This window comes from Haliaeetus albicilla, chromosome 22 (genome assembly GCF_947461875.1).
Source record: "Haliaeetus albicilla chromosome 22, bHalAlb1.1, whole genome shotgun sequence".
Lineage (NCBI taxonomy): Eukaryota > Metazoa > Chordata > Aves > Accipitriformes > Accipitridae > Haliaeetus > Haliaeetus albicilla.
In genome coordinates this window covers 9,684,227-9,709,324 of record NC_091504.1, presented here as the reverse complement: position 1 = coordinate 9,709,324, position 25,098 = coordinate 9,684,227, and the positions used below count along the sequence as shown (strand labels likewise).

The window sequence follows — 25,098 nt, the reverse complement described above, 5'->3', positions numbered from 1 at the left end:
AGCATGAAATTTAATTTTACGCCTATTTGACAAAGCTTGATTTCGCCTCCAATCAGCAGGGAGATAAGAGCCCTCGGCACAAGTGTGCGGGCAGTTTGGCAGCTGGGGCTGCCGATTTAATAGGTGAATTTACAGGAACAACACTTGAAAATCCCCTGGCTAGTGAACCATTAAGGTGAGCCCTGCCTTCCGTCCCCACATCCCTCCCCACGCCGCTCTCCCGTTGCTGGGTGCTAAAGCAAACCCCAGCTCTGTTTACTGAGTCTACTATTACAATACAGCTACCAAATATTTGCCAGCCGTCAGCTCACTGCTCCGCTATAAATACTTCAGGCCCAGGTGGAGGGACGGGAAGGGGGAGCGCCGCGGGAGCCTATGCATGGCCGGGTGGCAGCACCAAGGTGAGTGCCGAGCCGTGGCCCTGGGTGATGCCTCCCTGCACCGGGTCTTTTCTCTGTCTGAGGGTGGTAGCGGGGCAGGCTGGCTTTGTTGCTGGGGTGGCCCCGCTCCCTTTTCCCCACAGCCCGGAGGTGCATGGTGCCTCAGGAGGCTAAGCCCCCCACCGCCTGCCCCAGGGAGGCCGGACCAGGGGTCCCACGGTGGGGAAGGCACAAAGAAAGACGCATGGTGACCCCAGAGATGGCAACGATGCTGTCTCCGGCTGGATGCAGGGCCCAGCACCGTGCTTGGCATGGCAGGAGCAGGGCTTGTCCCCCAGGATTTGTCCCTTGTCCCAAGACCCTCTCAGGGCCAGGGCTGGGGCAATGGCAGTCCCAAGCATGTGGGCAGGGATGGCGTGGAGCAAGGCACTGCTGGGGACCCCAGGGCACAGGTATCACTATCCACAGAGGGGCCTCATCCAGGTCAGCAAGACCCAGCCATGGCTGGAGCCCACCGGGGTGGTGCGAGGAGGTGACTGGGTTTGCCCCGTCGCAGGGAAAACGACGGGGCCATTGTGTGGGCAGGGCATGGGGCTCAGCATCCCAGGTGCTCAGCCCAGGGTGGCAGGGACGGCTCAGCCCAGAGTGGCAGGGTACTGAGCCCATGGTGGCAGGGTGGGTGCTGAGCCCCATTCACCTCCATGCACAGCCCCAGGGTGAAGGGGAACATCCCGCTGCCCCACAGCTCTGGGGGACATCCCTGCTGCCCCACGGCTCATGGCTCAGGGGGATCAGGGCTACATCCCATGACTTGGTGGGGACACCCCTGCTGCCCCATGTCCCATGGATCAGTGAGGACGTCCCTGCTGCCCCACATGCCGTGACTTGGGGACGTTCCCATTGTCCCACATCCCATGGATTTGGGCGGACATCCACGCTGCCCCATGTCCCATGGCTTGGTGAGGACATTCCTGCTACCCCATGTCCCAAGGCTCAATGGGGCTGTCCCTGTTGCCTGACGTCCCAGGATTCAGCTAGGATATCCCTGCTGCCCGATGTCCCAGGGCTTGGTGGGGATGTCCCTGCTGCCCCATGTCCCATGACTCAGAGGGAGCGTCTCCACTGCCCTGCGTCCCATGGCTTGGTGAGGACATCCCCACTGCCCCATGGCTTATGGGGGATGTCCCTGCTGCCCCACCTTGGCCACAGTGTGGCATGCCACAGTCCACCTGCCACCTCAGGGCCAAGTGCCACTGCAGGGTGGTGGGTCAGGGAGGGTGCCGGGGTGCATGCCACCCTCACCCCACTGTCCCTGCCCACAGGGTGAGTCCAGGCCCTGGGGTGCCCCTGCACGCTGACATGGCTGCAGGCGTCATCCAGTCCCTGGCCGAGCTGCGGTTGCCCTCGCCCTTCCCACACAGCCTGCTGCTGCCCCCGCGCCCCGAGCCCGACTTCCCCGACCTCTCTGAGGAGGAGGAGGAGGAGGAGGAGGAGGAGGAAGAGGAGGCTGCAGAGGAGAGCATGAGGCCGGAGCTGGCCGTCCCCAGCGCTGCTGAGACCACCCTGCGGCTCCTCAAGTTTTCGGAGCTCATCAGCTGCGACATCCAGCGGTACTTCGGGCGGCGGGGCCAGGAGGAGGCCACCGGCAGCCGCAGCGTGTCTGAGGACTGCAGCTCGCCCCGGCACGCTGAGGCCCAGCCTGAGACCGTGGCACCGCAGGGCGGCCCTGGGGCCGTGCACAGGCTGGGGCCGCTGGCCGAGCTCTTCGAGTATGGCGTGCACCGGTGCCTGCCGCCCCGGGCAGCTGGCAGCAAGACGCAGCGGCTGGAGAGGAAATATGGCCACATCACCCCCATGCACCGGAGGAAGCTGCCACCCTCCTTCTGGAGGGAGCCGGTCCCCAGCCCTGCCAGCCTCCTCCACGCCGGCACCCCTGACTTCAGCGACCTCCTGGCCAACTGGACGGTGGAGCCGGCGCCGGAGCTGCCGGGTGCTGGGCGGGAGCTGCCGCCCGAGCCTGGCCGCCCAGAGCTGGAGGCTGAGCCCTTCGTTGGGCTGTGACCCCACCATGGCCCCAGGGGCCTCCAGCCCCGCCACGTGCCACTCGGTTAATGATAAACCCAGTGGCCCTGGTGCCAGCGCCAGGGCACCTGGAGCTGCCAGGTCAGAGCTGGCGATGGGACGAGTGAATAAATGACTCCCGCCAGGCACCAGCGCATGCGGTGTCCTTTGCTACCCAGCACCGTGGTGTCCCTGCTGCCAGTGACAAAGGGCCACTGCTCGGCCTGGCCCTCGGGGCTGCCGGCTGCCCCGGCAGCAGGAAGAGGAGGGAAGCGTGGTGCCGGCAGGAGCCAGCAGCCCGTGTTTACTCTGCGGCCCAAGTCAGTGGATCCCATCTCCTTATCTCGGCCATGCTGGGGCAAAGGGCAACGCGGGGCCTCATAAAGCACCCGGCTGCCAGCATCCAGCAGGGACCCATCACTGCCTTGGGGACCCACTGCACCCCACGGCTCCCCTGCCCCATGGCAGTACCAGGGAACCAGACCCACACAGGAGAGCAGGGCCATCCCGCGGTGCCAGGGCAGCTGGCCCTTCCCCACAGCCCCCCCCACCAGACCTGGCTTGTTACCAAGGCCCAGCTGAGGCATTCTCTGCTTTGTGGTAGCTCTTTGTCGGCCTTGAAAAGGAAAAGCACCCGGGAAGGGGCAGCCGCCCCTCGCCTTCAGCACTCCAGCCCTGCCAGAGGGCCGAGGAAGGGGGGCCCTTGCATCCCCCCATACAGCCCCCCAGCTTGTGCCCTCCCAGCACCAGCAGTGGCAACAGGGCTTGGCTCAGCCCTGGGGGGACACCGACAGACACGGCCCTGAGTTTGGGCAGCAGCACCAGGGGAAGAAGAGACAGGCAGCACCACAATAAAAGTACAAACAGGCTTTATTTCAGCACAGTATCCCGCAAACAAAAGTCGCTCCAGACACCAGGTTGCCCGTGCCCGAGGGAGGAGGGGGCAGCCCCAAGCCAGGGCAAGGAACAACGCCAAGGTGAGGAGCAAGGATGGTGGGAGATGGGGGAGCTGAGGTGCCAGGGCTGGAGCCCTCCTCATCGCCCAGAGGAGTGCAGGTTCTGCTCCCTGGCCCTGCCCAGATCCAGGGCCCAGGCTGCTGGAAAGGGCCAGAACAAGCTGCAGCAAGTGCAGAAACACACCCGGCGTCACTCTGGACCCCAGCGTCGGTAGAGGGGAGAGGCAGCAGCAATGGTGGGAGGAGGGCAAGAGCAGCAGAGGGGCACACGCTAGGGACACAGGCTGCAGGACCAACACTGCCCCAGAGCAGGCAGCTCTCCCCTCCCCACCCCTGCTCCAAACCCCACGGGTGTCCCCCCACAGGCAGGTTGGGGTCAGAGTGGCCAACGGAGGAGCTAAGAAAGAGCAAGAGGCGGCAGCTGCTGAACCATGGGAGCCCTTTTATTGCACAGCCGCGCAGGGCACAGCCCCCTCCTCCAGCCAGAGGTGCAGAGATGCAACCACCTGCCCCAGGGCTCAGCCCAACCCAGCCAGCAGGAGCACAGGGCAGGGGGGACGGGGCCCTGAGAGCAGGAGGGAGCCCCACCATGTCCCCCCTCTGCTCCCCACACAGGCCCTGCCACAGGGGCCAGGGCAGGGCTAGGTCCTGAGCAGTTCAGGCTGGGGGCATAAGGCGATAGAGGCCACGTACCATAGCAGAGGACTGTGCCCAGCTCAGCCAGACACTTCTGCTCCCCTGGCCCACTCCAGCCTTCACCCAACCCTCAGGCAGAGCCTATGCCAGGAGCTAACAGAACCAAGGGTACTTTTTGATCCCTCGGGCAAGCAGAAGAAGGGGTGAGAAGGAGGCAGTAGACATGAGAAGGCAGTGATGGACAGGAGAGCCAGGTCAGCACGGCCATGCCGGTGCTCCAGGCACCATGATGCCTGCACAGACTGGCCCAGTCTTCTCCCCACCTCTGCAAAAGGGTGTCCCCAGCTCCAAGGGGCCAGGGTGCATCTCTGCTGGGCAACGCCACCCCACGTCACGTCTGTGCCAGCGAGAGCTCCTCCAGGCCTTCCTTCCCCAGCCGGTACCTGGCAAGGTCCTTGCGGGTGACCATGCCCACCACCTGCCAGGAAAGGCACAGGGTACAGCCCACACTGGCATACAGAGCCTGGGGACAAGGGCAGCGTGTCCTGTCCCCCCCCCAGCCCCGAGGAGCCTAGGCTGCCCGCACATGGTGAGCAGGGACTCACCTCGTTGCGATTGTCCACAACCACCAGGTGCCGCAGTCCCAGGGCTCGGAAGAGCTTGAACACCCGTGGCAGAGATGCCTCCTGCAAGGTAGAGTGGGGCTGCGTGGGCTGCGGCATCCCCAGCCAGCACCCATCAACCACCCATGACACCTGGGATGCTGGGGTGTGGAGGGGTCCCTGGCCATTACCTGAGGCACAGTGTAGGGTGAGGGGTTCATGAACTCGCTGAGGTCAATCATGCACTCGCGCTCATCCTGAGAGACATGGATGGACTGGATGGGGGGGAAGCGGGGGTAGGCGTCCCGAAAATCCTTCAGCTTCAGCCGCCGCTGCACCAGGCTCAGGTTGGCCCTTTCCACAAAAACCTTGGGAGGAAAGAGACTGTCGGGGACTGTCCTGCAGCACCGACAGGCACCAGGGCCAGGGCAATGCACAGGGGCAGAAGAACCACCTGCAGAAGAACAGCCTGTTTCCCATTTACTCAGGGTCTGTGAGCCCAGTGGGGTGCAGGATGATGCTGGGGTAACCCCAGCACGGCACAGCAGCCCCTACCGTCTCCTTGGATGAGCTGAGAGAGATGACAGGGACCTCTCTGCCAGCTCCACCCAAGCAAGGCAGGGAGCAAGGGGCCTGAGGCAGCAGTGGGACAAGGGCACTGGGGCTCAGACACAGCCCAAATAGCCTCCACACAGCATCACCCACCTTGTGCTTCAGCAGGACGATGAGCTGGGAACGCAGGATCAAACCCCGCAGTCCTGCAACCTGTAACAGAGCACTGTGCATGAGATGGGGCTGGGAATGAGGGGGGAAGGCAAGGGTAAGGGTCCCACATCATAGCCAGTCCTTGCATGGCCAACCCCCAGCTGTATCCCCTTGCAAGCAGCACCCAGCCCACCTGCGTGGCATCAGGGTTGCTCTCCACCACTGGGAAGCCATTGTGGTTGGAGGAGGTGTCACTGAGGATGTCCACAACCGTGCCCACTCGCTCAATCCTCCGCAGGCAGGTGACAGGAGTGCTCATGACCTCCCTGCAAGGAAGGCTCGGTGTGAAACACAGCCCCACAGCAGCATGCCCCAAATATCCCCCCCAATACACATGCCTCTGCAGCCCTGATGCCTCCGCTGTCCCCAAAACCTGCCAGGGACATGGGGAGGAAATCCACTGCAGGCCATGTTCCCTGCTGGGGAAGGAGCTGGGCTGGTGGTACCATGGGATAGCAGGCTCCCAGGACCAAATTTTGTCACCACCTCCATTTCCAGCTCAGGCCAACAGTGTGGTCGAAAAGCTGCCACCCTGGGAGTCACAAGCATCCCCCAGCCCACCTACCTGGCTGTGAGGGAGTGGGACGTCACTGGGGCTTCCCAATGCAGGAAGGGCACGCTCTGCAGCTGAATGTGCATGTCATAGAGCCCCTGCAATGAGAGGAAAGCCATCAGGAGAAGCCTGGTGAAACGCTGAGGAGGTACAGCCAGGCAGCAGCTCACCTCTGAGAGGGAGCACACACTTGTCCTGGCCCCCCTATGGCTCCCCAGCATCACCAACGCTGACCCACAGGCTCTCGCTATGTCCTGATGGGCACACCAGCCCTCACCTCCACAAAGTAGTCTCCCACAATCTTTGCTGTCATCAGCACGAGCATGATAGGGAAGCCATAGGTGACATTCCCTGTTGCCTCCATCATGATGACTGTGAGACTCAGTGTCATCCGCACTATCCCACCTGCAAAGAGACACCCAAGGGGTTTGGGGGTTTAGGAGGGCAGGGAAATGCAGGGTGAGGAGATAGCAAAACACCTGAGGCCCCTGAGTCTCTGCATAGTGATCCAGGACTGCCCTGGATGAGTCCAGCCCTCACTAGTGCCCCAGTGCTGCCTCTGCTTGGCAGGGTCATTAGGAAGCCGACAGCCAGGCTGAGCTTCAGCTGGGGAAGAAGCTGCACCAGGGAAGCAGGGATTGCTTTTCTCCATGCTACCTTCACCCCAATATGAGCAAGTGGTGGCCAAGACAGCACCATGGGGAACTCACCCAGCTGTGCGGCAGCTCCCATCAGGGCGTACTTCCCAGGGTCAGCCCAGATCTGAGCACAGGAGAGAGAAGGAGCCGAGTTAGCTGCTGTCTCCAGGGCATCCAGAGGTAGTGATTAGTGCCCTGGCCCCCAACCCCCCCTCCAAAGTGGGGGAGAGTGCCTGAGGCTGCTGCACAGCCCAGCTGCTGGCAGGGCTCTGTTGGGACACAGGAAAGTCCAGACCCAGCTCAGGAAGGCATCAAGTGAGGAGCCAACCCTCTCCAGACTGCTGTGCCAAGCTCTTAGCCAGCTTCATGCACATTGCCTGCACATGCCACCTGCCCAGTGGCAAGGGAGGAGGAGGGCTGAGTGCCATGGCTCCCACTGCCCAACACCCCTTCCCACCGAGGACTCACTGAGCCTTTGGTCAGGTATGACAGGGAGATGCCGAAGAGCCTCCCCCAGGCAGCGCCGATCAGCAGAGAGGGGATGAAAACCCCTGCGGACACCGTGAGGCCATAGGTCCAGCAGGCCAGGAAGAAATACATCAGGGTGAACATGCCCAGTGTCATGGGGTTGTAGGAACCTGAGGTGGAGAGAGAATGTAGAGTCAATGCTGGTCCCGCAGCCCAGAGGACACTGCCATGGGCTGCAGCCATGGGAGAACAGAAAGCAGCTGCCCCAGCGTGAAAGCCCCTCTCATCAGGTGCACCTTCTGCCCTGGCAGCACAAGCCTTTCAAACCAGCTCTTTAGGTTGATTCTGTCCCCTCAAGGGTTCCACCAGCCGGCCAGTGCTATCCCAAGCCCTCCCATCCCACTGAGTCCAGCACGCGCCTTTCCTCCATCTCGCGACCATGATGACCCATCCCCTGCCAGCCCTGTGGTTCCCAGCCTCCCATGAGGCAGCATGACGAACTTCAAAGCCCTGAGGGACCACCAGTACTGGAGGACAAGGTCAGGAGGACAGAGGTGAGCTGGCAAGGGTCCTACTGCCAGCTTTGGGATCAACTCAGCAGAGTAGGTCCTGCAAACCCCCTCCTGTCCCGCAGCTCCCACGGCTGCTCTGGCCAGTCCCAAGCTGCCCCACGGCACAGGCTGTACCATCACAGCAAGACCCTGCTGTCCCCAGGACTCAGCCTACTGCTATTTTAGGACTGCTGAGCAGCTCAGTCTAGTTTAAAAGAGTACTTTGCAACCTCTCCTTCACAGAGAGGTCAATGGACTGAAGCCCTGAGCCAGGGAGGACCCAGCACTGCAGGGAGCAGCCCTGAGACACAGGACGATCATCACTTGGCTTCAGGTGGCCAAGCTGCACTGTCTGGGCTGACTGTCTAGAAATTTGGAGCTGTCTGCTCCCTGCCCACATGGAGCTGAGCATGAAACTCAGACCAGCAGGCAGAGGGCACACTGATCTTATACTAGGACCAAGGGAAACGGGAGCGGGAACCTGGGAGCCACATTGCATTTCTCAAGCAAATCCAAACCCCAAGATCCACCTCCACAACTTGCCCAGAAGGTAAAGTCATTCTGGGGCAATAGGCCCTGCTAATTAAGAAAACAGCCAGGGACATTTCCAGGACAGACTTCAGACAGCCAGCAAGGGTCATACATGCTCCCACACAACTCACAAGCAACAGCTTGCAAACATGCACAAACAAAACCAGGTCCTTGTCCACAGGCTCCCAAGACCACAGCCCTTGGCCAAGCTCGTAGGTGCCACCAGGCGCAGTATCCATCCCTCCTCCTTCCACCACCACAGGAAAGGAGCAGGCGGGGTGCTTTGCTGGATCCCATTGTGCCCTCAGGGGGCCGTGCTGATCATCCCCTGCCTCATCCCACAAGCAGCCATGGAACAGGCTGGCCACCTCACACAAGCCCAGCCCTGGTCTGCTCATGTTCAAGGACCCGCTCGCCGGGTGCACAGACCTGGAGGGTCATGGAAGAGGTTGACGACGCTCTTCTCAGGTGTGTTGAAGAAGGCAGTGGCCATGGAGTTGTACTCTCCATCAGCACAGAAAAGCTGAGGAGGAAGAGAAGAGAGGGTCAGAAGTGGCAGATCTGGGCTGCGCTGCAGCAGGGAAGGCTGCCAGGCTCAGGGGAACATGTGTCAGCGAGGCAGCAGCTCTGGGCAGCAAGCACACCAACACTGCGCTTGGGTCTCCAGCTCTGCCCACAGTGGAGGGCATTGACTGGGAGGTCCAGTGCCACAAAACCCAGCAGGGCCTCATCTCCCTGCTCAGCCCTCAGCCTCTGCCCAGGCTCAGGGTGCCCCCCACTTACCTGCAGGGGATATGCCACCGTGCTCCCCTGGATGGGCTGGCAGTCTCTCGAGCAGTAAATCATGACGAACCCCACAGTCGCTGTCACTGCTGCCACCAGCATGGCCTCAACCACCTGGAGGCAGGGCCGGTGGATGTACCTGTAAAGGGAGCAGAGGAGCGAGGGTGTCACCCAGGGGTGCAAGCAGGATCACCCACAGCCTGGCTTGGCGCATCACATCAGGCATACAGACAGGCTGGCTGCCTCTGCTCCCTTCCCAGACCCTGCCAGGCTGTCCTGCACTCTGTCCTCTGGCAAAGCTGTCATGGTTACCTGGGGCAGGAGGCCAGCAGCGAGAGCAGCTTTGCCCAGCCAGCTCCAGCAGACCTTCCTGCCTCCCCTACATGGGGCCGGGCACAGCTCCCGTGCAAAGGTTGGCGTGACCTGGCTGGGGGGACAGGGCAGAACCAAGCCCAGAAAGCTGCGGCCTGTGAAGGCCCAAGAGGAGTGACTCCCTGGAAGCTGCTGCAGGCCCTTCACCGCCCCACCTCCATAGGTCACCCCTCCCTGAGGCCACAAGGCTGGTCCTGGTGTTTGAAAAGCTGGTGACAAGTATTATCTGTGCCAGACCGGGCTCGGATGGCTTTAGCAGCTCCTTCCATTCTCTTGTTACTCTCAGAAGCACATAACAGTCAGGTCTGTGCAGTGTTTGCACTCCTTTGGGCCCTCAAGTCACTGAAGGGAAATACTTAGCAGGGTCAGAGCAACGGTAGGATGCTGTGGGTCACAGCCTTGACTGCAGGCAGCGAGAGGCACGTGGCATCTTTGCGTCCCAGCTTCCAGGGGCTGCTGTTGCTCACGTTAAGTGTGAGATTACAGCCTTGCGCTGGCTGGGCATGGTGCTCTGAGGGAGTGCAGAATGTGCCAGCCAACTCATGCCAATCCCCTTAGTTACCCATGAGCTCTTACCTGATCCGGAACATCGTTAACCAGTAGTTGAGGGCATTGAACAGGGCCCCGAGGATCCCGCCTGTGAATGCAAAAAAGGTGTGAATGAAAAGCTCAGCATGAAGATCCCAGGCTGTCCTATGGCTGCCCAGGACACAAGGAACCTGTGAATCACAGGGAGACATCAACAACCCATCCAGCATGACCAGCAGTCCTGGGACATGTGGACACTGTCCCTGCAGAGACAGCTAGGACCTGACACCAAGAGGAGCCAAGCACCAGCAGCAGGGTGGCCAGGGGCCAGTGTCACAGCCCTGGCACTCGGGAAACAAGGGACCGGCCAACTCCGCAGGGATAAGAGCAGCTCATTTGAAAGCAAGGGGCTGCCCGTGACTGCCATGCACTGACCCCACTCCATGACTTTAATCCATGTACTGCAAAGGGGCTCGCCTTTGCTACAAAGGTAAGGGTTGGGCCAGGATCCAGCTCTCATCCCCGTGTAAGCCCCACAGCCTCTGCTCCAGAGTTTAATGGATTTCACATTCTCCCCAGGAAACTGGATCCGAAAGCTTTTTAGACCCAGACAGAACAGAGGAAATTATTCAGACTGATCAAATTGAAATAGCAGCACTCTCTTACCAACCACTCCCATAAAGATGAAGATAGGAATTTCCTGGATCGTGTATCCCATTTTCTGCAAGCAAGAAAGAAACGGGTTTCAGATCTCCTGGCCCATCTGCAGCCCTGCAGCTGGTCACTGTCTGCTGGGACAGCACAAGCCTGTGCTGGCGAGCGGCTCCCAGAGCTGCCACAAAGTCTCCTCTGGACACCCTGCAGCCCCCAGACCCAGCAATGGCTGCAGAAAAGCTTTCTGCTGGGATTGGTGGAGCTGGGATCTGGCCAGACCCCACAGCCTGCTAGGGCAGAGCCTGCCTCAGCCCCTGGGTGATGTTTTAAGACAGACTGGTGACCCCAAGCTGCCATGGGTTGCTTCTAACCACCCCAAACAGAGCCCTACATGGGGAATATCTGTGCCATACCTCATTATCAAACCTGCCAAAGTTGATGAGCCCAGGGCTGGAGAGATCCCAAGCATTGCCATGGTAAACACTCAGGACAGAGTTGAGAGTGAACGTAGAGATCATGGAGGCAAAGAACTGGAAGGAGATGCAGCCCAGAGTCACTGCCAGATGCCTCCAGCCCTGCTCCCTTAACATTTGCCCCCTGCACTACCTCGAACCGCCCCCTCCTAGGCCCTTGGGTAGGGCTTGGTACCCATGGTATGGTGGGGACAAGAAGCCACATTCCCTGTGGCAGCACTCTGGACAGCTTACACCAACCAGGGGCTTGCTCCTCCTTTCGCCTTTCCGTTGCCCAGGAGCACAGCCCAAGGCTGCTCCCTTAGAAAGTAGTTGGCAGCAAGATGTTACTCAACCAGGTCCAAATTCAGCCCCTGATGACCAGGGCACAGAAGGGGAGCTGAGATACTGTTCCCTGGGATGTGTTACACATGGCTGCCCAGCTGGGGCAGGGATGGCAGGAGGCCTGGGGCTGCGGGGCATTGGGAAAAGGCAATGCATCACACCAGAACTGGCAGCCCTCAGTTTACTGCTCTTGCTTTCCAGCACTTACGATTCTCCATGTCAGGAACTGGTTCCAGAAGGAAGCTCCTTCCTCCAAGCTGAAGAGGACACCCCCTGCAAATGCAAGGCACAAACACCTTCACAAGGGGCACGTGCCACAGACCCTTGGCTCACAGCACCAGCTGAGGCACCCAAATTCATCACAGCCCACATGCCCCACACTGCCCCAGACCTCACAGGCTCCAGCGAAGGCACCAGCAAGCCCACCAAGCCATCAGTGATGTACTGGTCACAGTGACTGCCCTCCTCCATTGCAGGGAGGCAACATTTGGGATCAGAGACAGATGACCCCCCTCTTGTCTTCCCAAGACCTGCGTGGCATGGCAGGACAGCTTGGAGCTGGGCTGGGCACTTTGCAGGAGGGCTCCTGCAGTCCCCTAAGCAGATCCTGGCAGCTGTGTGCATGCAAGTGGGAGCAACCTCCTAATGAGGTCCACGTGCAGGTATACCACTCAGCATCAGAAAGCTAAGATACATACCTACAGGGGCACCAAACGCAGCCGAGACACCAGCAGCAGCTCCAGCTGAGACAAAGTCCCTCTTTTCCGTGTCTCTGCGGAAGTACTCAAAGATCTGAAACACCAAAGCGAAAGCAGGTTTAGGGCTGGCCACAGGCGTGAGTTTAGGGGAAACACAGGGTATGCCATATATGACCCCAAGTCACCAGCGTGACCCTGAGGAACAGCCCGGTTTGGGCACAGGAGGGTCACCTGCAGTTCAGCCCCTCAGCACCAACCTTGAAGTCTCGCTTTAAAGATGTGGATCTTCCCTGGGAGATCCCAGCAGCAATCACCGCTCCAGAGTGAATCATGGGTCCTTCCTACAGGCAGGAGAGCAGAGTCAGATCAGAGAAGGAAGAACCCCAGGGACAGTCAGGGATGGTTGAATGTCGCACACCAGGTTGCAGCCCTGAAGAAGCTGGCCAGGAGGATTTTCCTCTGGGAAGCAGACCTTGCCATTTTACCCCCTTAAACCCTCGTTCTAGCAAGTGGCTCCTGTGGCCACCTCCTCTTCCCAACAGCGCTCTCTCCAGCCGAGGAGACAGGGGCTTCCCTTGCCTGCCTTCAATCCCAGCAAGCTAGAAAGGTCCCAATGGGGCACCCAGGTCTCCCCCATCTGACATTTGCAGGGACAACCACCGATGGATGTAGGCTGCTGCTCTCATGCCCTCAGCTGAGCCACACACAGGCTGGCTCGGTGGCACCACACACCCTGGGGGCTCCCCAAACCTGGCCATGCCATAGTCACCTTGGCCAGCACACTGGGGAATAAAACTGGGAAGTCTCTGCAGCACAGGGCTGGTGACAGGCTGCGGCACATGTGCGAGCAGTGGGTAACAACATGCTAGCATCATGCCAGGGAGCGCTTTGTGCACATCACCTTCCCAACGGCCAGGCCGCCGACCACCGAGAGGATGACTCCGCAGACTTTGATTACCAGGGTCTGCAAAACAGAGACGACAAGCACAGCACATCACGTGGGTGGCACAAGGATCATGACTGCAACAGCCATGGGGGACACGGACCCAGCCAGCCGCAGGGGCAGGAGCCAGTGACCCTGGTGAACTTGTGATTCTCAGCCCTCCGTTGTGGCAATGGGGTCGGCCAACTTGCTTCTTGGCCAGAGCAAAAAATTACTTAAGGCTGCTCTTCCCAGTGCCAGCTGCCGATCCCAGGGCAGGACATTTAACTGCCTGACACCAGGGGGAACAGCTACGGAGCTGGGCAGGGCAGCAGGGTGGTCAGGAGCTCGTACCAGCTCCTCCTCTGCCGCAGCGCAGGCAGGGACCACCCCATCAGGACACAACACGCCCGGGGCCAGCCCAGTGGAGGGGGCCCCATCACAGGCAGAAGACATGCATCCCACCACCTCCTGCTTCCTACCTTGAGGCGGACAACGTGCGGGATCTTCACGCCGTTGAGATAGCATTTGATCTGGGGAATGCCACTGCCAGCTGCGACGGGCTGCAGGGAGCAGGGAGAACATGAGTGGCTGCCATGTACAGGATGGGGACACGCTGGCCACCTTACCCCTGTCTCTCAGCACAGGGCACACCAAGCACACCCTTGGGTAAGCTCAGAGATGAGGCCAAAGCCTATCTACATGCTCTGGAGGTGGGCTTGAGGGAGGCACCCACTGCCTCTAAGGGCAAATATGACAGTGAGACTGGGTTCTGGGAGGACACTAGGGTGTTCCCACCACCACGCCATGGCAAGAGGCCCATTGCTGCAGAAGGCTCACACTTGATGGCCAGGGAGAGCAAGTGTAAAGCCACAGGGAAGACACTGCTGACTCAGAGTGGCCCATAGGGAGCCATCGCCCCCTCCCAGCCATAACCGGCCCCAGTCTCTGGCTTGTCCCCCAGACCATGTCCCCGAGGCATCCAATCAGCCTGCTCTCTGCTGGCACTCATGTAGCCCCAACGTGGAGAGGCCAGGCCAGGGCCAAGGCTTGCGAGAGCTGCGCCTGTGCCCAAGGCTGGAGCACACCCTCTGCCCCAGGCTGCGGCTGCCAGCGAAGGCTGGCACGTCTCGTCAGTCTGACAAACCCAGAGAAACTCGACAGCACAGCTGGAGCCAATGCCGAGGAACTGGGGCTACCAAGAGCCAATTTGGCAGAAGTATATTTGCTATTACACAAATTTGCATGTTTTCTGGAGACACGATCCTGCTTCCAACCATGTAAAGAGCCAGGGCAGGAGGTACAGGGATACCCCAACCCAGACCAGTTCCAAACACTTACCTCTATGAAAGCAACAATCACGGACCCCACCATCACCACGCTGGCATTCAGGGTGGCCCAGAGCAACAGGGAGAAAGACAGGCCCCCTTTCTCTGTGAACTTGTCAATGTCTGGGGAAGCAGCTCAAGGAAAGGCAAGTATTGGTTGGGTACCATCCCTCCCACCATGATAATGTGTTGATAAAATGCTTCTTCAGCTATGGCAGCGCAGCAGATCCTGTGCTCTTAGGGCAGCCTGGGCTGCTGCAAGGAGCCTCCTCCATTACAGCAGTGCCCAGCCACAGCTCAGCCCCACAGAGCAGCCAGGCACTTGGCAGCACCTTGGGCAGCAGGGTCTTGCCAACAAACCCAGGCAAGGAAGCGCTGCCGTCTCCCCCAGCACCCCTCCCATGGCTACCAAGAGCAGAGATCCCACAGCTCCCAGCTGGCTGGTGGCCACAGCTCCATGGGAGGATACTGCCCTTCACCACCCGGTATTTCAGCCCAGCCAGGTTCTCCACCACGATATCAATAAAGCAGGCGACGAGGCCGGTAAGGATGCCGATCATGGCACAGATGACCCAGCGCTTTATCTCCACCGTCCGAAAAGCCTGAGGGGCAGACAGCCATCAGACCCTGCTGCCACCCAGCCCAGCCCCTGCCAGCACTGAGGGGACTCAAACCCACCTGGCCACCTTCCCCAACACAGCCCTAAGCCTGGGCAGCTCCGAGGAGAGCTGCCCAGGGAAAACCGATTCTGGCTGACCCAGGATTGCAAAGCCCCTGTGTGGGATCCCTAACAGCAGATGTCCTTTTCCAGCTTGCCTGCCTCCGTCAGGCCCTTCCTGTTGGGCTTCTTGCTGTGGCACTGACTCCCAAAGCCCCCAGGGCAGATGCTTCACATGGTTCCAGAAGGCCCTCTGCTCAGGGACCTGCCCTGTGCTGCCCAGCAATGCCACCATGCATACCCAGGCTAGCTCCCATTCAAACCATCCTATGCTGGGTCCTTGCTCCTGAGGTTTTACAGCTTTTCACAAGCTGGTCAGTGCCCATAAACCCACCCCAGCTCAAGCGCTGCTTTAAGCACAACCTCTCCCATCACAGAGAAGCCCCCCAGCAGCCAGGCAGGGGGAACAGCTTCCCTGGGCCATCCTGGCTGTGGGGACAGTGGGCAGCCAGGTCACAGCAAGACTCACTGTGTGGTTTATTCTCCTCTCCTCCTCCAGGAACAGCTGGTTTTCACTGTTGTCATAGTCCAAGCTCTAGTTCAGGAAAGGGAGATGTTGTTACCATCTAGCAGAGGGGAAGAGATTCCACACCCCTGTATCATTTGGCTCCCTCAATCTCGCTCCTTCCCCATTGAAACCCCCCTAGCTGGGCAGCCACGAGTCCTTGCCCCATGTACCTTACCTGCTGCACCCCAGGGAGCAGAGCCGAGACCGGGGGAGATGGGCACTTACCTCATACTTGAGCGACAGGAGCTTCTCGTTGTGGGGGATCTCATTGGGATGCTGCCGAGGGAGCTCCGTCTCCTGCAGGACGTGATGCATGAGTTACGATGGCCAGGCCCAAGTCCAACCCTCCCCTCTGCTGTATAACTGCTGGTTTAACACTAGTTTTTACACTCAGGAGAGGCAGTGAGGACTGCAGAGTGCAAGCTGCCTGGCAGGCTGGGATTTGCAATGATTTTCCACCAGTTGGTGGATGTATGGGATTTAAGGCAGCTGGAACAGGCGGTTGGGTGAGCACTCTCACCCACTGCCTCTCCACCTCCGGGCAGGACATTTCCCCATGAGCAGATGGGGGGTTTGCCCAGCTGGGTACCACGCTGCCATGTTGATCCAGCGTTGCCTCCAAGTGGCTTCGTGCTCCGGCTGAGGGCAACCTTTCATCTCGGCAGGAAATTCCTTCGGCCAAAAGCAAGGAGCTATTTCAAGCAGGCTCACGTTTTTGGGCAGAAACCAAATTCTGTTTCCCAAATGCCTTTGACCGTGCAAGCTGTTCCCAGCTCCAAATTAGGGCATTTACCAAGGATGCTGGAGGGGCTCCCGGGGCAGCAGCACCCCACACCCTTCACCAGCCCCACGTTACAGCCTGCCAAAGCAGGCCCAGCTTGTCCTCTGAGGCGCCGGATTAAGAGATATTCCTTCCCATTTAAGAATTCCACAGGAAATATTTAGCAAAAGTTGTCTTCTCGTTTGCTCTTCCTACAGCTCTGGAGCTGAGGCAGAAGCATCTGGGAAAGAAAAACTTTTTGGGGGTGGGGGGGAATAACTTGAAACCTGAGAGTTTTTGCAAGATGCCCCCTCTGCCACCAGCCCTGTCCCCAGGGCTGAGATGTTCCCCCCCGAGCTGCTGTGACACTGCTTGTCCCCTCCCCTGCCTTCACGCCGAGCTGGGCAGCAGGCAAGAGAAGCAGCTTGAAGGAGCTCTCATGGCAACAAGGAAGAAATCCCTTCCCACCCCACCCGCTTGTGCATTTGCTCCCACGGGAGGAAGGTCTCTGTGCCGGCGGGCTGGTGCTGCCGCCCAGAGAGGTGCAGGGGACCGCGATGTCCTTGGGCCAGTGCTGCGACTAAGGGGAAGCAGCGACAGTCGAGGCAGAGCAGCAGGCAGTCCATGCCGCAAAGGTCACCCAGCCCAGCAGGAAGCACTGGAGCCCTCGTGGGACAAGCAGGATGTGAGTGGGGGGAACAAAAACAGCCGTTAGTGCTGTTAGTGGAAGAAGGGAAGGGGTCTCGGTAATGGTGGGCCTCTTTCTGTGCCACTCACCAGCTCACGGACATCCTCGTTGAGGTCCACATTGCTCAGCTGCCCGATGCGCAGGAAGGAGGAAGGAGTGAGCTGAGGAGAGAAGGGGAAAATGGGGTCAGTTCCTGAATGCACTGCAAGCCTTGGCAGAAGGCAGAAGCAAGCACGCGGGTGCTTATGCTCTGCCTGCCCACAGCCCAAGCCCCCCAAAGTGCAGCACCCACAGAGGACTGCTCTCGGAGGACACACTGAGGAGGTGGGACCCACCACCCCAGAGGGAGCTCGAAGCAGCAGCAGTCTGCCAGGGTTTGGGCAAGCCACTCTAACCTGTTAGCTGGCAGAGCTGGCTCACCCAGGAAAGGTGCCAGCCAGCAGCGGCTCCTTCAGGACTGGCAGCCAGCAGCCCCAAGAGCTGGTGAGAGTCACCAACAGCCTCTGGCCAACAAGTGCAGTACCCCAATGCAGCAGCCACGTAACCAGCAAACCCATGCTGAGTAGCACATTCCACGCTCCCTTGGAGCTGGGGAGGGACAGACCCCCCCAAACAGAAAGCGCCATCTCCACAGTCACAAGCACACCAAAACATGCCGGGGCCATCCCCCCAGCTCGCACGCCCAGCCAGCAATAAGGGATGGCCAAGGGCACGTTTGGCTCTGCCATCTGCTCCACGGGAGCAGTTCCCAGCCAGGGAGATGAGCATGTCGGCGTGTTTGTCTCCCTCCGAGCAGCCAGGACCGGAGCGATGGCTGGGCTGGCTGCCAGCCAGCACACACAAGAGGAAGCGGGGCACGCAGCCTCAGGGTCACCGGCGCCTCTCCGAGCCGGCCCCACTGCGATGCTGGGAAGGAGCATTTGCATCTCCCTCTAGGGAGCAGGTTCTCCTTTCGCTGGTGACCACTCGGGCTTGTTACTGGCAGCGCAATTGCATAACATGAGAGTTTTTTGGACTATCTGGGGCACCTCTCATCGCCTGGCCAATGCAGGCAAGGGCTTGGGCTGCAGCCGAGCCAGCCTCCAGCTGGGCAGTGCCGTGAGGGGATGCGGCACAACCAGGCAAGCTGCTGTCACCCCTCTGCCATTGTGAAACACAGGGACGCGAGCAGCACTGTCACTAAGCACAGCCCAAACATCATTTCTCAACATTAAGATCTTCCCCTCCAGAGCCTCATCCCTCCCCAGCTGCCAGGCTAAAGGACTGGAGAATAAAAGAGGGATGGCAAGCAACAGCAGGGCCCTGGCACGTCGGTCTCTCTCTGCTGGCAAGCTGGCAGATCTGAGATCGAGCCCCTGCTGCTTTAATCCCCACCGATCCAGTCTGGAACGTGCAGGCCAGAGCGGCCGGGAGCCACACACGTCACTGCAGACAAAGAATATATCCCTTTGTGTTTGCAGCCTGACCTATTTTCCCATTTCTCCGTCTGCTCCATGTTCTCATTCACTCCCTGACCTGCAGGCAGGTTTCGCCCCAGCTTCTCAAACCCTCTTCGGCCCCCTTTTGTCCCCAGCAGCCTGAGCTCACAGGAAGGGCTGAGCACAAAATGCTCCATGCAGCTGTTTTTGGACACTGGTTTGGTGAAAGCAGCCTGGGCTTTGGTTCTGGTCCGTGATGGCTCCAGGTGAACCCTTCTCCTGACAGTCAGAGCAGACCACTGCAGGCTCCTACGAACTGGGCACACCCAAAGCTGTCACCTCCCTGGGGGGACATGGATGGGAACTTACGCTGAGTCACAAGCTGGAGGCAGGAACTGCCCGTTTCAGTGCCCACTGATGCCCAGCTGCTCTGGCGGCAGGCAGAGGTCCCTGCTCAGCCCCCACCATCCTGGGGAGGGGGGAAGGACATGGTCTTTGCCCTGGGAAAGACAAAGCTGAGACCTTGCAAGTGAACCAACCTCCAGCTGGCTTCATGAAGCACAAAGATTTAAGGCTCCCATTAGATGCCACACATCCAGGGCAAGATCAAGGCAACGAGATGGAAACGGTCACTCATGCCATTGTCGCCTGCTCAGACATGGGCTCAGACCTCAGGCACCAAGACCTCAGACAGGACCAGTCCTTTGGGGAAATTCTCCTTCTGCTAGCCATGGGGGTCTGCAGAAAGACCAAACGTGGCTGAACTGGTGACACCCCCCAGACACCCCTTCCCTATGGAGCAAGTGGCTAGGGCATGGCAGTTCCAATCCCAACGGATTAGGCAGCAGCAGAACCCAAGCACAAATGAAAGGAAAGGAATTGCAGTTGAACCTGAAGCTGAACTTTGTTAAGACAAACAGCATGTTTTTAATATGCCCCATACCTCCTCCCCCTAAGTCCTGGCATCCCTCTGGCATCCAGATGGGCTGAGCCGCTCTGCAAGCGGAGGGCTGGCTCCTGTCTCACCTGGCACAGGGATCACATGCCAGGAGGACAGGAAAAAAGCTATTTCCACCAGTGCCCAACTTTTACAAGAGTGACAAGGGGGATTCAGGAAGCCAGGAGCCAATACAGAAGGTTGTGCACAGCTCAAAGATTCACTGAGCACACAGAGAGCACTACCCTCTGGTTGTTTTTCAAACTCAGGCCAATACAGCTGCTGATCTCGGGTACATATGATGTTGGTGTGACCGTGGTACGATTATCTCCACATAACAACATGCACTGTTGCCAAAACCGAGAGGACGCAGATGAGTTAACAGCTCTCCTGTCCCAGGAGAGGCTCTTGGGCCAGCTGAGCCTGCCTCCAACTGCAGCACATGAACAGCAATGGCACCTCAGCACCTGCCCCATTTGAGTGGTAAAGCTAATTCCTCACCCATTTTGAGCTCTGCAAAGAGATGCCTGGAGCCTTGATCTGGACCAAAACTGCTTAACATCTTTGTCAGCAGGGCAACTGGTATGCTGGCAGGCAGGGCTGCTCTTAGAGGGACCTCACCAGGCTGTAGGGAAGCCCCCAAAGTTTAGCAGAGGCAAATACAAAGCCCTGCACCTCGGATGGATGTGCCCCAGTGGTTAGAAAGCAGCTTTGCTGAAAAAGTCTCGCAGCAAGCTGGTGAACAAGTTGAAGAGGAGTCAGTGGCACAAACCTGCAGTGGAGGTGGTTGACCACCTCCTGGGTGGTGCAAGACCACAGCCAAGAGGTCCAGGAAAGAGATGCCATGCCTCTGCCTGGCACATGCAATAGCACACCTGGGATTTGGCATCCAGTTTGGGCTTCCTGGGACAAGAAAGGCATGGAGACACAGGAGCAAGTCCAGCAAGACAGTCAGGGTCTGGAGCACATGGGTAAGGTGTACAAGGAAAGCTGGTGCTTCTCAGAGAGATCCTCTTGCCATCTCTGGACACCTAACAAGAGGTTATATAGAAGACGGAGCCAGACTTTCCTTGAAGCTTCGCACTGATGGGACAATAAGCAGCAGACAAAGCTGCAGCAAGGGAACTTCTGCTTAGATATCAGAGACAAATGTTCACCCCGAGGGTGGCAACACACTGAACCTGGAGCCAGAGAGGGTGCAGAGTCTCTGTCCTTGGGAATACCCAAATCTCCACCAGACATGGACCTGAGTGAACTGGTCTAAGGAATCCGCTCTTATCAGAGAGCTGGGCTAGACACCTCCTGAGGCCCCTTCCCCCTTCATCACACTGCCACCCACACCAGCACTGCTCTGAGCAGGCGAGAGCAAATTCAGGATCAATCTCAACACGAAAAAAATCTGGCAGATCTCAGCCACTGTCTTCTACTCATGCCCCAGAAGGATCATCTCCAAGGTCGGGCAGTGGCAGCTGAATGCAGATACCAGCACAAGCCTGGAGCATTGCAGGTCGGGGTGGGAGACAGCAGCACTGCTGCCAGTGTCCTCATTTGGCAAAGGTGACAAGAAGCCACACTGCTATACCTGATGCCACAGCAGTGTTTTACCTCCAAGCAGAGCAGTCAAAGAGCAATCCCTGTTTGTGAACAGCAAAACGACTTCAGTCAAGGCTAAAATGCCACAGAACCAACCCACACTGTGTGCATGGTGACCTAGCAGTGCCTTCCAAATGTTGCTCTGAAGAACTGTAAATAGGGAGCGTCTGACTGCTCCACAGCCCATTTCCACAGAGATGAGCCAGAAAAGCCACTCCCTGCAGGACATCACTCACCCCCAGCGACCACCACCTGGCATGAAGACACCCCCCATACACTGCCCCTTATCACCATCCTGCTGCTCACTAACGAACTGGAAGCACGTGGTTTTCTGTTATCAATGAGATAAAGCACGGCGCAGACCACATCAGGAGCCCACAGCAGTATTGCAGAAGCAGTGGGAGGGAAGGAAGAGGATTCCCAGCCCCCAGGGCCCTCTTGGCTCTGTGACGGAGCCCCCGGTACCTGCTTGGGTGGGAAGAATGGCTTCAGGCTGCAAGGCTGCATCACCGGGTAGTTCACTGGCAGGGAAAGCCCTGTCACCAGCTATGGCAGCGTACGGGGGAGATGAGCTGCAGGGCTTTTGAAATCCCCCTCCTCTGACACACACGCAAAGCTGTAATGGGCTTCAAACCAACACAGCCATCATCCCTGAAATGCACCACACCAGGAGACAACAAGGCTCCTCACCTCCAGGCCCATAAGGTGGGAGAAAGCGTCCAGACTCTCCCTGTAGCGTCACCACTCAGCTACGATTTTGCTTCCAGGCTTCCACTGCCACTCCAGGGCACAGTTGCTCCTTGCCCCAGGAGACGCCGTTATTGTCCTGGCCCACCTGCCTTTCTCCGGGCACTTTGTCCCATGTGGGCCCTCTGCAGAGGAGCAGCACAAGGTTAAAGCACTGCTGCAGTCCCCATCCAGCAGAAGGGACTGGACTTGCTAAAACCCCTCTCCTTGGGGAAGTTCCTGCCACCACCCGAGGGCAGTGGCTTTCCAGGGAGGCCAGCTCCAGGCTCCTCGCAGCAGGCAGGCAGGGGACAGGCAGCCTCTCTGCCAGCACCCAGCAGACACGCAACCTGCAGCCCATCTGTCAGGAATCGGGGCTCACCCAGGGGACTTCTCTTTTTCTCCCTCCCCCACCAAGATTTTCCGATTGCAGCAAGTGCGGCAGCCCTCCGGCATTGCCAGCCAGCCACAAAGGCTGCATTTTGCACCCTGCTACTTAAAGTAAAAAAAAACAAGACCAACAACATCTAGAGATGCAGAACAAACACACAGGGGTTAAGAAGGATGAGCCACTCAGCAGCTGCAGCCAGCCTGGTCCACATTTAGGTGACCACCTGCCCACACCCACTGTTCCAGGCACCCTCTGGAGCAGGAGAATTATACCAATCCCAAAGTCAAGGCATTTTAGCACAAACACAGAGCATATCTTCGATGGGTAGCAAAGGAAAAGTGTTCTCTTTCCAAAAATGCCTAATGATGGAAATCCAGTCTCTTACTAAAATTGTCCACCCACTTTTCAGCCTGAGAACCAACATGCATGGCTCAAGAATGTGGGAAAGGGGCAGCCCATGGCAGGCGTGATGGTCAGACACACAGGCAGCCTCTCGCTTCTTGATATACTCGAGGCACTAGAAAGTCCTGGTGAGAGGACAAATGCTCAGTCAGCTCCAGAGCAGTGCTCAGCTGGCCCCAAAACCAGAGAAGACCTCAGGCACAGCCCTGTAGCATCCCCTCTATGGTCACAGGCATGTTTATCCAGCCCCTCCTCACCTCTCACCCAGAAGCGCTCAATCTCAGTCTCTTGCAGCAGTTGGTTGGAGAACTACAGACCTGTGTTTCCTTTTGTCACTTTAAGATCATTTCCATTGAACAAGCATCTGAGAAAGGAAAGAAGCTCCGCTGGGGACATTTTTATTGTATTACCACAACCCAAGTTTAAGTCTCTTGTGAGCTAAGCAGCTCTAGTCTCTCTGTTTCTCTGCCAAAGCTGTCCTGCCTTCCCACCTCAATCAATACGACTATACAGCATCTAGGTCAAAGGACTGTCTGAGGGAGAGAAGCAGCCACCCTACACCGAAAGGCAACCCCAGCACTACCGTGACAACCCAGCCACCACTGCCAGGTTGGTGCCACTGGCAGGGGTACCCGTGGTCTGGGCAGCTGTGGGTTCAGAGCTCCAGCAAGGTACTCGGTCTCCTCCTTTGCTAAGGAAAACATCACGTAGCACCTTGTCACCAGCCAGGGCCCGAGCTGTCTGTGCTGTGAAGGGGCACAGTGACAATAAATCAGATTGGCAGTGCCAGGTCTCCACCACCAACTGCCACTGCTCAGGGTGGCTCAGGCATTTCTTCCAAGCCACCAGGAACACCCTTTCCTAACTGACCTGCAGCCACGAGATCTGGTTAATCCCTATTTTAACACCCTTCAGACCTGCAGAATTCACCACGTGGTCTTTAAAGACAACCCGTGCTGTAAATACACAGGGTCCTGTTGTACCAGCTGGGAAGATTATTTTTATTTTTTACACCAGAACAGCTGCAATGGCACAGGCAACTTCTTCCAGCCACTATGCCCCACTCCCGCAGCACCACGCTAGGCACTTCCAGCCTAACAAAGCCTGCATTTCCCTCTAATTAGCCTGCTGTTCTGACTTGCCCAGGAGCAGGGCAGCATAGAATCATGCTCAGTGAGACATCCCTGCTAACAGCTGCCAAAGGCTGGCACCGCTCCTCCCTGTCTAAGCTCAAGTCTCCCAGCAAACTCTTCAAAGGAAATTCAAGGACATCACCCAGAGGCACCCCCTCTCTCACCTGGTGCTGGCACAGAAGTGCCCCGTGGACCCAGAGTGACATCCCGCCCAGACCATGACCCTTGCCTGGCACGGCCTGCCCAGCCACAGCTTCGCTCTGTAACAGGCACCGAGTGCCTTGGCCAGAGCCACGGCATACTTCAGTTAACTGCACTGCATGTGGAGGAGAGACTGCTAGGCAGACTGCCCAAGTAACAGCCTCAGGGTACACTGGAGAGAAGTTTCTCTTCAGTTAATTACCCAAGATTAATTTGCAAGAAGGAATTGGCCTCCCTGTGTTTGTAACACAGCCCACCCTGGACTTGCTTTTCGCCAGCGTAGTTCCATCTGTACTGCATGATGTCCACCACCAAGCCAGCATTAGAGGTCGGTGTGTTTGGCTTGGGCAGCAGCAGCCTGCCAGGCAAGGGACTCTCTCACAGAACAATGTTTTTAGTAGGAAGAAAGAGGGCAGCCCCAGCAGGCAGGAGCAGGCCCCTGCTCAGCACGAGGTCCTGCTGGCAGGGACAGCTGAGGAGCAAGCAGGAGCTGGCCCCGTGGAGCTGCGGCGGGGTCCTGGCGGGGCACCGACATCGTCGTGTGCCAGCACCTCGTGATGGAAGCCGGCCTTGGCGGGACTGCCCCGCTGCACAGCGGGAGCTGGGCAGTGAGTCAGTCCCCATGCTCAGTTGTTCCCCCACGAGTGACCCGAGGGCCCGTGGCTCCCTCCCGGCTTCTCCCCACGCCGGGCCCTGCCAGGTTCTGCTTTCCCCGGCTTGGGGGAGCGCGGAGGAGCCCCAATCTCCCCCCGGGGCTGCTCAGGGAGCAGAGCCCCGGCACCCCGCGGCTCCCTGCCGGCAGCTGCCACCCAGCCCCGGGGCAACGAACACGGTTAAACGCTACAAGGGAGGGGGACGGGGACGCGGACACGACCCCAACCGCCGGCCCCAGTCCCCCTCCGGCGGCCTCTCGGCGCAGGGAGGCCCAGGAGGGGGCAGATCCCCCCTCCCACCCCGGTGCGCCGGTACCCACCTGCCGGGTGCCGGCCGCCGCCCCAGGACCGGTGCCGTTGAGTAGCGGGGTGGTCTCGCCCACGCGCTCGTCGTCATCGTCGTCGCGGTCGCGACCGGACCAGGACACCTTCTTGGCGACGTTGGCCATGCGGGGGGGGGGGGGGGGGGAGGAGGAGGAGGGGGGTGACGGCGGCGGCGGCAGCAGCAGCAGCACGCACCTCCACCGGCCCCTGCCTCACCGGCCGGTCATGTGACCGCGGCGCCGCCGCCCTCACGTGAGCGCTACGGCGGCCGGCGGGGGCCGCCCCGCCCCGCGGCACCATGGGAGTTGTAGTCCCGTCCGCAGCACCCCCTCGCCCCTCCCTGGGAGAAGGGGCCGGAGCGCGTCCCCCGAGGCGGCTGCGGGACGGGCCGGGGCCGGGCTCTACCGCGCTGGGGCCTGACGC

The 25,098-nt window shown here is 59.1% G+C and overlaps 2 protein-coding genes across 2 annotated transcripts; one reads left to right on the top strand and one right to left on the bottom strand.

The window, feature by feature from the left end:
* The first annotated feature begins 197 nt into the window (after positions 1–197).
* On the top strand, positions 198–2,581 carry PERCC1 (proline and glutamate rich with coiled coil 1). The gene is made up of 2 exons (XM_069809322.1): positions 198–401; positions 1,703–2,581. Exons 1-2 carry the CDS (start codon positions 376–378, stop codon positions 2,439–2,441), a joined length of 765 nt encoding a protein of 254 aa, XP_069665423.1. The 5' UTR covers positions 198–375; the 3' UTR covers positions 2,442–2,581.
* A 712-nt stretch (positions 2,582–3,293) lies between these two features.
* CLCN7 (chloride voltage-gated channel 7) lies at positions 3,294–24,837 on the bottom strand. The gene is made up of 25 exons (XM_069809794.1): positions 24,672–24,837; positions 16,987–17,058; positions 15,675–15,746; positions 15,411–15,476; positions 14,693–14,825; positions 14,237–14,346; positions 13,378–13,458; positions 12,875–12,937; positions 12,231–12,314; positions 11,974–12,067; positions 11,484–11,548; positions 10,892–11,008; positions 10,491–10,545; positions 9,873–9,933; positions 8,925–9,063; positions 8,571–8,664; positions 7,060–7,229; positions 6,664–6,715; positions 6,231–6,358; positions 5,966–6,051; positions 5,534–5,666; positions 5,341–5,400; positions 4,827–5,003; positions 4,639–4,719; positions 3,294–4,511 (listed from the first exon to the last, which is right to left on the bottom strand). Exons 1-25 carry the CDS (start codon positions 24,798–24,800, stop codon positions 4,425–4,427), a joined length of 2,409 nt encoding a protein of 802 aa, XP_069665895.1. The 5' UTR covers positions 24,801–24,837; the 3' UTR covers positions 3,294–4,424.
* Between the last annotated feature and the right edge of the window lie 261 nt (positions 24,838–25,098).